Raw genomic sequence first — 11,186 nt, 5'->3', positions numbered from 1 at the left:
TCCTCCAGCAGAATGTGACACTGTTTTATTGTCTCGTCTGGGTTCTCTTCGTACGACCTACACAAGACATCAAAACACAGTGACATCTGAGTCCTCGCCAACAAAGTGCTTTGGGCTGGAGGACCTCTCATATTTCCAGACCAAAGGATTTGATTTTTCGTTACTCATTTCACAACTCAAATACGGAAAATCTAAACACTTTAACAAATGATATTTTATAATAACTGTCAAAATTCCAGTGCACTGATATTGTCTGTAAGGGTACAGTCAGATGTAACGCGCGCGCTTTCTCAACGGAAAATAAAACAAATTCCGCTCGTTCTTTATCCATGTTATCGTTTACAAACAAATCGACGGCAGTTTTCTATGGTCTATTCTCGTATAGACCATAGAAAACTGCCGTCGATTTGTTTGTTCAACAGCTCAAAACAATGAAAACCCACTCTTTGATGACACACATACCCGTATAGCGGGGTACCTTCTCCAGAATAAAATATCCAGGGTTACATGAAAACCAAAAGCGACCGCTTCAGTTTATCCCGGATTAGCTACTGCTAGAAGGGTTAGGTCGCCAGGATGGAAAACGACTTACAACTAAAAACTGACCCAGTTATATCAACTTCTTCCCATGGGTCTTGGATAAATCGAATTTAGTTGCATATTGAATTGAATGTCTGGCTTCCTTCTCTTACCGTCTCGCCTGAACAAATTTCTTCAGAAATCCTATTCTCTGTTTAAGGTAAGCCACTTTCTCCTCTTGGTCTGTCGGATTTTTCGTCTTGGCTTTCGCCATGCACTTGTACGCCTCCGTTAACGCCCCAAGAGCTTTGTCATAGTTTTGATACTCGTCAATTTCCACCTGCAAAGCAAGCGCACAAAAGCAAGTGTCAATGTAGTGCTAATTGGGGACACTGTAAATGACTCATACAAACATTACAGACTCAAAATAACTCAAAAAAATCGAGCGCGCGGAAAAATTGCTTCCTGCGAAAAGACGCGACGCGTGGAGGAAAGCAGGAGGCAATTGTCGCGCGCGTGGATCACACGCTTTACTATCTCTAAGAAAAATACGGAATTACACGTAGTTTAGCTTAAACTGCACTACGATAGACAACAACAAGAACAGAGAAACAACACAGAAAACGCAAAGCCAAGGCAAACCTCCCTTGCACAGGACACCAACTGAACATACCTGCGCACAGGCATCGTAGAAGGTAGCAAGCGAGTCTAGTGCTCTTCCCTTGGTGTAGAAAGCGATGATGTTTTTCATGATCTCAGGGTCCTTGCGCCAGTCCAAAGACTGGAGATAGTTAGCCGCCATTACGTAGATTTCTTTCTGCCGAGACACACCCGCAAAGAAAATGATTTTCTCCGTGTCACCTGATTTAAGCAGAGACTTCATGGCCTGTAGAGAGAGAAGAGAAAAGCTATGTTGAGGTAACGCAGATTTTTGTGGCAAAAATTCAAGAAGTTTGTGTTAGTAGTGTTCAAGGGAAACCACCTGCACCCGTTTGCAAAAAAAAAAAAACACCTGTAGTTTTACGCAAGTCTACTCTACGTACCGAAGGAGGGCGGGGGGAGGGGGGGGGGGGGGTAATTTTTGGTGGGGGTGTGCGGCTCAGTTCTCCCAACCTTGACCCTATTTCAGACCAATATATGTAATTTCCTGGTACCCTTTTTCAAACCTGACCTCTGAAATTCATACCAATTTTCAGACCTGGCTCCAGTTGTTCAAAGGCCGGACAACTGGGTAAGACACTATTCAGGGTCTAAAATATGCTTCACATTAAACGTTGTCCAAGGTTTTCGTACACTCCCAAAGTTAACTGTGGTTAGAGTGTACATATTCGCTTGTACAAGAGGAAATACTGAAATATTTGCACAGATTGAAACTGTCGGATAGTGACTTATTCACAGGATAAAGTTATCCGGCCTTTGAACAACTGGAGCCTGGTTTCTAGAATCCATACCCGTTTGCAGACCTTCAAACTAATATCTTTTAAATCTATATCCTATTTCAGACCAAAACGACTCAAAAACCATTCCATTTGGCGCCGCACATACCTATATAGCTTATATAGGAGAGTACCTTCGGGTATGTACCTAGGTACCAGAATTTTAGTCAGGCGTTCGACGACGAATGCAAGTGATTAACATTAGTTTAATAAAGTAGTTAGCAAGAAAATAAAAGATAACGCATAATTTATGCAAACACAAGTACGAGCGCTTGGATGATGCAACAGTCGATTGCCTTGCATCACAAGGAAACTATAAATATCAATTGTTTACCTTCAACAGTTATCGGTAGCAGAGTGGCGCAGTGGTAGCGTGCTGGGCCCATAACCCAGAGGTCCGAGGATCAAAACCTCGCTCTGCTAGATTCTTTTTCTTTTGGTTTCTTTCTTTTATTTACCATAATAAAATAAATAAACTTATAAGAAACTCAAAAACAGAATAAACTGTCATCTTCTCAAGAGTTTTTTTTTAAGCAAATGAACGAAAAGGGACAAACAATTTAGATAAATACTTTCCCGAATAGAGAAGAGCCAAAATAAATAAATCATAAATATATAAACGACCTCGTATTTATAGAAGTACAACCCACAATTCCTTGATTCGCTTTGAAGACGGGCTAACGCTCGAAACGTCCGCTTACGAATTTCTTTATAAACAGTGACCAAATTACCTTATCAACTCCGGTTGATAAAACCAAACATTCGTGGTATCTACAGAAACCCGTCGATCCCTCTTATGTATCGTACCTTGATTTTGTTTCCAGCCTGTGTGTATTTCTTGGTGGCAAGGTGATATGATCTTTGTTGCATACAGCAGTCCGCTATCCTCTCCAGGAGTTTGTTACGTTTCTCCGGGTCGGAGCCTTTCGGCAGGGTCATCTTTTCCGCCAGCTCCTCTGTGATGGTCACGTTATGACCCATACAAAGATCCAACGCCTCCGAGAACTAACGATAACAAAGCGAATGGTTAGCCTAGCTGCTTAACGGCAAATTGAATGGAGGAGTGCTAAAATATTGAGGAAAAAACGTTCGAAGCTCTTAAAGGAACACTGCCACGGGGATTTTGCTGTATGTTGTGCAAAACTGCTTAAATATTTGACCAAGAACCTCTTCTCTAACTTGAGAATATTCTCAGAAAACCAGGAGGAAAATATTAAGGGATTTCTACAAGGAAGAACAAACTATAATCAGTCTTAGGGGATTTCTCTATAATACACAGGAAGAGCTTGAAAAGATAGGCCAATTTTTTCAAGTTGCAATCCATTTTCATCCTAGCCATCCGCCGCTGAAGATAATAAATACTAGTACTCGCGTACCAAGTTGAAAGGACACTGACAAATTTTTAACCCTCTTACAAATAAGAGGGTGGTCATCTTCTCTGGTCTCAAAACAGTCCCTTAAAGCGGGTTAATATGTTAAAACACCCACAGATTTAGTTGCCAGATGACCATTTAAGGAGAAAATCAACAACGAGGGTTGGTGAGAGAGTGTTAAAGCTTAAGCGCGGGTTATTACGCGATTACTCACTTTTCAAACCTGCCCCACATTACAAGTTTCTTCTAGAGCAGAGAAAGCTCAAATTCGCAAAAGCAATTGTTTTTTAATCAATTCAATGGTAGTTGAGTAAAGTAAAGCCTTGCTATTTCGTAATCTACAGAAAATATTTGTGCTCTTTTCAACCACCCCAGCGACGTTATTTGCATTTAGTGAAGTTACGGGAAATTATAAATTACCCTGGTGCATAGAAAAGCATTTGTTAAAAAAAATGTCCTCATTTAGAAAACTGAAACAATTAAAAGTGACAAGGTCGCACTTCCCGATATGGATGTATAATTCACTTCACTTAATAGGCGAAAACGTTTACATATTACCACAGAGAGGGCAAAAATATTTACCTTTTTGCCAACAACTAACAGTTCCACAGCTTTGTCGTACTGTTCATGTTCTAAAAAGAACCTGGAGCATTTATCCAGCATCTCGGGGTCCGTGTTTTCATCAAGGTCCTCAGCTATGACTTGAAGAGCCGCAAACTGCTGCGTCGAGAAACACAGATCCAACGCTTTGGTGATATCCCCACCCTGACGAGTATTGAAAACAACAAGGAAACATTAGTCGACTGATATCAATGGTCATTTTGATACTAGAGCATGCATTATACGTCTGGACCTTGTGCCCGTCTTTATACTAGAGATGCATAACCAGACGAACGGCAACTGTTTGTGCAACTTCGTCCAGACGGATAATGCGTCCTCTAGTATAAAAACGGCCAATAGCTTGTTTCGAAAGTCGTCTCCGATAATTCATTGCGCAGTCGGATTGGCTAGGCCGCTTTTCACCCCTTTCTTACAATCGCTCGATCGTTTCCGACAAACCTCCCCCTCCCCCATCAGAAACGACCAGAAACTTCGAAGAGTTAGACATCAGGTTTCGTCACGAGGATGCGTCAAGTTGCAGGCGCTCAGGTCGTAGGGAGCGAGTGGAATGTGGAGCTCGAGGAGCACAGTGATATGCGAGCATTGCATATGCGATTACTGCTCTACTCCTCTCTTCTTTACTTGCCGGACTTTTTCGCGAGAACTCCACGGTTTTTTGCGTTGCTTGATCAGAAAGAGGGTTAATGTTCCATTTCATCCCCCACTGCTCCAACCCTGAAGTCGCTATCATACTGAAAACGACTTTGAGGCCCCTTCAATTCAAAAATGCGTTTTCAAACGTTTGCCTTGTCATCGAAAACAGTACAAACGTCCTGCGACCACACGACTGTTGTCACATCGTTTTACCTTAATCTAGTTTCTAAGTGAAACCATACGATGCAAGTAAAACAAGCCTTCAATCCGCAAACCTGGAATAACACATGAACAGTAGTTTTCAGAACTTTGCATTTTCGTTATCCACGCAAGTTTGCGTTGGAAAGATTCTACTCTTAAGAGAGTTTTTGATGCGTATTCGTTTGGACTGAAAACGAAAAGAGAACATCGCTTTTTCAAACAAAAATGCATCCGTTTAAACGGGGCCCGATCGAAAGCCGAGGCCTCTGATAGACAGAAAGTTTAGCTCACTCACTCATAAGATCAAGGTAACTATTCTGCTAACTGCCTGCAATAATTGTCTAAACGTCAATTGTGGTACATCAGTACTGAATCGATTTGGGTCATATTTTTAATGTTCGGAGAAGTGGCAACCTAGAAGATACAATACCTTGTGATAAAGCATTACCGCCTTGTCCTGCATGTTGGGGTGGTCTTCATAATACCTGTGTGAAAAAGCCAAAAAAAAGTAAGTAAACTCTTCCGACTACAATGATGCCCCACCTCCAGTCGACAATTTCTGATCATTAACCCTTTAACCCCTAATATCAAGGACCAAATTCTCCTATTTTGTCCCCATACTTTTCTTTTAAAAGTATTGTGGAGAAGTTATTAAAATATCGAGAAAATTTACCTTGGGTGATCATATCCTTAATTCTCATGACCTCAGGGATTGAATAAGCATTGATATTATAAGGAGAAATTTGATGCTGATCACTGTTAGGGCTGAAAGGGTTACTGACAACGTTCGCGCGAAACGTTTTTAGCCGTTGACAATTCTTCCAAATATTTACTACAGTTACATGATGAATTACTTGAAATAAAAAGTAGGGGTCACAGAATTCGTTTCGGAGAAAAAACCCCATACATCAATCAATGCCCTAATATTGAAAAATAGGCAACAGTTACTTGATAGGGCCTCCACGGTTGTTTCTTCGAGAATATTTCAAAAGAATCGCTATAGACAAGTTTCTCAGCACTAGATTTATATGAATAGGCGTATCAAATACTTTTTAACAGCTAAGATCCTTGTTAGTTGTGGTCTTTTATAAGGACACTTGAGAACCCTGAACAAGCACAGTGCAGGTGAAATTCGATAACTCGTGGTTAACCATGGAAACAGAAATATTTCGGCTTCAAATATTTGTTGTATCAAACAGCGAATGTTATAAAAAGCTTTAAAATCAAAGTATTTTGACAAGCGATTTTTATTTGGTAATTTCTGTAAAACGGAGAATAACAATTATCGATTAAAATAAAGCCGTAGATACGGTCCGTATGCACTAAAATCTGCAACATTTTACGCCGTACAGTTCAAAAAAAATTCCAAACATAATGTTTAAAACGCTTAAATAAGCTAATTTGGCAATGGTGAAATTCTTGCTTCCCAATCAAAAGAAAAAAAAAATCAAACAGAACTAACTGATATGGTTTTAAAACATTTATATTGCCATAATGAGCAATTGTCATGGAAACAAAAGGAAACGCATAATTTATGCAAACACAAGTTCGCGCGCTTGGATGATGCAATAGACGGCTTGCATTGCATCAGAAGGAAACTCTAAATACCAATTGTTTACCTACAATTATTATTGGTAGCAGAGTGGCGCAGTGGTAGCGTGCTGGGCCCATAACCCAGAGGTCCGAGGATCAAAACCTCGCTCTGCTAGATTCTTTTTCTTTCTTTTCTTCTTCTTTATTTTTTCTTCTTTTTTCTTTTACAGAAACAAGGTAATAAATTTCAATGGTAATAATTATTTTCAAATTTCCTTCTCTTCTCATCGGGTGTTTTTGTTTTACAGCAAATAAACCATGAATACGAATATCGTAGAATGAAAATAATTAGTGCCCGGAGACAGCTAAAATTTGGGGGCAAATTTATATGGCGCTGAGATGTCTTCAATTTCCTTTCTGCCCCAAATAGAATCAGGTTAGGAGACGTAAACAACTACTTGAACGACTGGAACAAGCAAAAGCATAAACCAAACGCAGCAACGGAAATATAAACGGCAGGTAAGTTTCAACGCAAGAGAGGTCAGCAAAGGAGGCGGTCATTGTGTGAATTCGTAATATACCCGAAGCGAGATGAGAAGAAAGTGAAATATGAAATACATACATTTGTACTGCGGGTGAAACAGAAAAAATGAATAAATGAACTACCATCGCAGTTGACGTACGCAACTTATACAGTTCCGAAAGGAAAACTTTTTCAGACTTTCTTTTCGCAACTGTACAAGTTGCGTGTATAACTGCAATGGTCGTTTATTTATTTATTCTTTCACCCGCAGTACAAATGTATGAATTCATTATATTTTACTTTCATTAAGGAAATTATTCAACAACGAACTCTGAACTTTTTAAATTATCTAACCTGGCAACATCCAGCATGTCTTGTGGGGAACTGAGCAGAGCAAGATTCATTAATTCATTGTCTAGTGCGTGTTCCTATCAAATCAGACGGAAAATACTCAGTTTGTTAAGGTAAATACAGGCAAGTGTCTAGATATGTGGGATCGGGGATCAGAAGTGTATGGGGATCAAGAAACAGAAGCGTACGATCTGAGAATAAAAACCACGAGATTGGAACTAGCAGTTTCTTTTCGGGGTCAGCCACCGTTGTTGACAGGATTTTCACACAGTGCCAGAACTGGTAACGGCGGAGCTGCGAGACAAACGTTTGCCTCAATTAATGAATTCAGTGTCGTACCTTAGCAAGACGTATAGCATTGCTGTAGCACTGTGCTCTAGTGTAGAAGTGGATGGCTTCTCTGATTTTCTCCTGAAAGAAGAAACACAATTTAAAAAACGAAATGAATTTTCTAGAGTCAGGAAAAGATAATTCTTAAAAGTATCACACGAAATTGGTGTTAATTTCAAAAACCCCAAAACGCTTTTTTTTTTTATCAACAGAAACCTAAAAGTATTGCTCAAATTTGTTCTAGATTCTCACCCCAGTGTACTAAGACTATCGATGAGTATCTCTGGCCACAGATGGACTTGGTTAGAATAGACCGCAACTTGAAAAAAATCAGGCTAACTGTTTTGAAGTTCTCGCGTTTTCGTTTCCAAAATGCACTAGAGCAGGTCATGAGTTGTTTCTATCAGGAATTCAGTTGATTTCTTTTTCTTGATGTTCTAGAATTATTTTGTAACCAAGTGAAGGTGTTATCGCACCATTTTCACCGGCTTTCATTCTTTACATTACGCAAAAGCAACCAAGCAAGGGATATTTTATTCAGACTAACCTGGTTTTCAAACTGTCTTGCCAGATGATACGAGGCTGCTCTGTCGCCTGTCTCGTTACATATTTCTGCTGCCTGCAAATAACAACATCGTCAACAACATTTATTAACGTTTCCAAAAGTTAATTACAAGGTAGCTTCCACCCACAAGTAGAAAAGATCTAGTCGAGACGGGAGAAGGGTAAACGCGAATAGAATGAGAGACAAAATTAACATTATAATGCCTACTGCAACACGAGCAAATGCAAGAGGCCAAGAAATACATGACGGGTTAACCAACAAAAATGCCTTAATTTTGCAAGCTACAAGCCAGTCCTGGCGGTCTCTCTTTTTGGCACGGATAGTCGAGATAGACGCGACACGCGCGTGAAAGAACTCGCCACCACGCGAGTTTTAGTGGAGCGGCGGTGTTCGCTCATCGCTCGACTGAGACAAAAGAGTGACTGATTGTTGACATCTTACACTGTAAGTAACGCTTACCTTCTCTAAGTTACCACAGTAACAGTAGACTCTGACCAGTGACAAGTTATCGCGAGCCGCTTCGTAAAACTGCAGCGCTGTTTCCATTTCACTCGTGCTCTCCATGTACTGTGCCCACCATTTACGTAACTCTCTGCGGGAAAACAAGCGAAACTTTCTTAAACTATTATATTCGTTCGTTTGCAGGACAAAGAATAACTCATTTCTCTCACTGCTACTAAAGCAAGTCATGCTGGGTTATCGCCAGCGCGTTGCACAGAACATTTACTGCAAAGCATTCACGCCGTCTTACACGTTTCAATTCCCTGGAGCGGAGGTTTCTCTTGCTACTTCTATTTTCCTCATATAATTTTGCTACTTATAAAGCGACAAAAATATAAAAAGGAAGCAGAAACGACAAAGACAAATCATTTTTAGCAGGGAAGAGCTTCAAAATTTTCCTCTTTTAACAAATACTACATGAAATATGAAGTCTGCGGAGGCAGCATAAAACGAGAACCAAAGGTACAAGCAGGTTAAAAGTTATGACGACAGTTACAATCCAGCGTACCGAAAAAAAATGGCGACTACGACATTTACCTATAATTCTTATCGTACGAAAACCTTAAAAACACTCATAAAAACGCACAGAAAAGCTCTAATAGCTTCAAACCTAGAATACAAAACGTTGTTAGTACAGGGACGAATCTCGCCAAAATAATATATATGTGGCTTGCTACGTGCATATTGGCTGTGTAAGGTTCGCAAGGCATTGTGGTAAAATGAATAGCCGCCATCTTTTTCCGTAAGTTGTATTGTCATAAACAAACGTACTTGTCTTTTGTCTTGAGGATGTAAGCCTCTAATTGCTGAGGTTCTTCCAGGAGCATTCTGGGAACTTCAAAACGATGCGTGTCCGCCTTCTCAAAACTAAAAAAAGAACAAAGAAAACAATTACAAAGAAATCACTTCGGTCTTCTTCTCTTACCTCCAACACAAGTGAATCTCAAGGCTAATTTAAACGCACCGATTTATCGACCCGGGGGGCGGTTGTTCGAAAGCCGATTAACGCTAATCCTCCGATTAAAAGTTAACCGAGGTTCTCATTTCGCTCGTTAAAAAATTTCTTAGAAAGCTAATTTTAAGCTAATGGCAAAGAAAAGGCCAAGTTAAAACTGAAGGACAAAAACCTGTTCGAAAAATCTGTAATTAGTTTTATCGAGCTTTGAACAACTGGGGCCCGATTAGTACAGATTCAATCGCAGGGGACAACTTACACGTTACAATTTGTCGGCCAATTTCTTTTTCTGTTGAAGTAGTGTTGGATTAATATCAGCCTGATTCAAAAATTGTGTGGCACTGCTACGGATTTTTATAAATGGGGGTTGATTTTCATCCACTCCGGCACTCATTGTCTTTGTCAAATTGGGCCAAATCGGTCTACGTGTAAATTAGCCTTCAAGTCCATCACGTTTTAGCTCCATGTATCTTTGTGACTCACTTGACGATGGCTGCAGATACGTTCCCAGTTGATTCCAGATGTTTGGCGTAGTTGTAGTAAGTTGTTCTTAAGTGGATGCGATCTTGGAGCTCTGCCACTTCAATAGCCTAAGAAACACAATGATAAAGAATGTAGTGTTATAAAACATAATCGAACGCACGTTCATCCAGAACCCTTGGCACTACAAGGAGCGAATGGGGGATGAACAGTTTGTCGATAACTGTCGGAAGTAGAAAGGATGCCGGCTGAGAATACTGGGGTTACACATTGAAAAGAGCCTCATTATCGTTGACCGGTGCTAGGCACAGGTTGCATATTTTCCCGCGCTTGGCATCGACTGCATGTTTTCCCGCGCTTGGCACCGGTTGCATATTTTCCCGCGCTTAGCATCGACTATATGTTTTCCCGCGCTTGGCACCGGTTGCATATTTTCCCGCGCTTTGATCGACTGCATGTTTTCCCGCGCTTGGCACCGGTTGCATGTTTTCCCGCGCGTGGCATCGACTGCATGTTTTCCCGCGCTTGTGAATGTTTTCCTGAAGCTCAGTGAACCTGGCAACGGTTCTATGTCTTCTTGGGCTTATTCTTTGATATGACTGTTACAAAATGGTAAACTTCAGGCCCCAGGTGCTCAAAGGCCGGATAACTTTATCCGCTGGATAAGGCACTATTCAGGGTCTAAAATATACTTCACATAAAACGTTGTCCAAGGTTTTCGTTCACTCCCAAACTTAACTGTGGTTAGAGTGTGCATATTCGCTTGTACAAGAGGAAATACTGAAATCTTTGCACAGATTGAAACTGACGGATAGCGACTTATCCACTGGATAAAGTTATCCGGCCTTTGAACAACTGGACCTTGAACGTTTCTGACCTTAGTCCACTGATTGGAGGCTTGATAAAACTTGTTCAACATGTCGAAGCGACTACAATTCTTTAATAGTTTCTCTGCTTCTTCCTGTAATAAGAGAAATTCAGAAAATAAAATGAAACTTGAAGTAAAAAATTGAAGAGAAAAAGGCCTACTGCACACATGGATACATAAACAATAACCTTTATTTGGCACGATAATGTAATGATATATTTGTCCACAAACACCTGTTTAAAGAAGCGAACAGTTCAACGAGAACGAAAAACTCTGAGGTTTGAAGATTGATCGTGT

The 11,186-nt window shown here is 40.4% G+C and overlaps 1 protein-coding gene and 2 non-coding genes across 3 annotated transcripts in view; 2 read left to right on the top strand and 1 right to left on the bottom strand.

Moving 5' to 3' along the window:
• The window catches only part of LOC146458421 (intraflagellar transport protein 140 homolog), a 31,533-nt gene that overhangs the window by 2,917 nt on the left and 17,430 nt on the right, over positions 1-11,186 (bottom strand). Inside the window, exons 20-32 of the mRNA XM_085090553.1 lie at positions 10,899-10,982; positions 10,025-10,131; positions 9,358-9,453; positions 8,545-8,677; positions 8,068-8,139; positions 7,530-7,601; positions 7,194-7,267; positions 5,214-5,268; positions 3,911-4,093; positions 2,763-2,960; positions 1,193-1,405; positions 693-859; positions 1-57 (exon numbers count right to left, since the gene is read on the bottom strand). The exon at positions 1-57 is cut by the window's left edge and continues 85 nt beyond it. Coding sequence (XP_084946679.1) covers positions 1-57; positions 693-859; positions 1,193-1,405; positions 2,763-2,960; positions 3,911-4,093; positions 5,214-5,268; positions 7,194-7,267; positions 7,530-7,601; positions 8,068-8,139; positions 8,545-8,677; positions 9,358-9,453; positions 10,025-10,131; positions 10,899-10,982 — 1,511 coding nt within the window. The remainder of the gene's footprint in view (positions 58-692; positions 860-1,192; positions 1,406-2,762; positions 2,961-3,910; positions 4,094-5,213; positions 5,269-7,193; positions 7,268-7,529; positions 7,602-8,067; positions 8,140-8,544; positions 8,678-9,357; positions 9,454-10,024; positions 10,132-10,898; positions 10,983-11,186) is intronic.
• Trnam-cau (transfer RNA methionine (anticodon CAU)) lies at positions 2,307-2,378 on the top strand. The gene has a single exon. It is a non-coding gene; the product is annotated as a tRNA-Met (tRNA).
• Trnam-cau (transfer RNA methionine (anticodon CAU)) lies at positions 6,420-6,491 on the top strand. Its single transcript has one exon. It is a non-coding gene; the product is annotated as a tRNA-Met (tRNA).

The sequence above is a fragment of the Pavona decussata genome, unplaced genomic scaffold (assembly GCF_977016875.1).
Source record: "Pavona decussata unplaced genomic scaffold, jaPavDecu1.1 SCAFFOLD_233, whole genome shotgun sequence".
In the NCBI taxonomy this organism is placed as follows: domain Eukaryota; kingdom Metazoa; phylum Cnidaria; class Anthozoa; order Scleractinia; family Agariciidae; genus Pavona; species Pavona decussata.
This window is presented reverse-complemented; position numbering and strand designations above follow the sequence as displayed.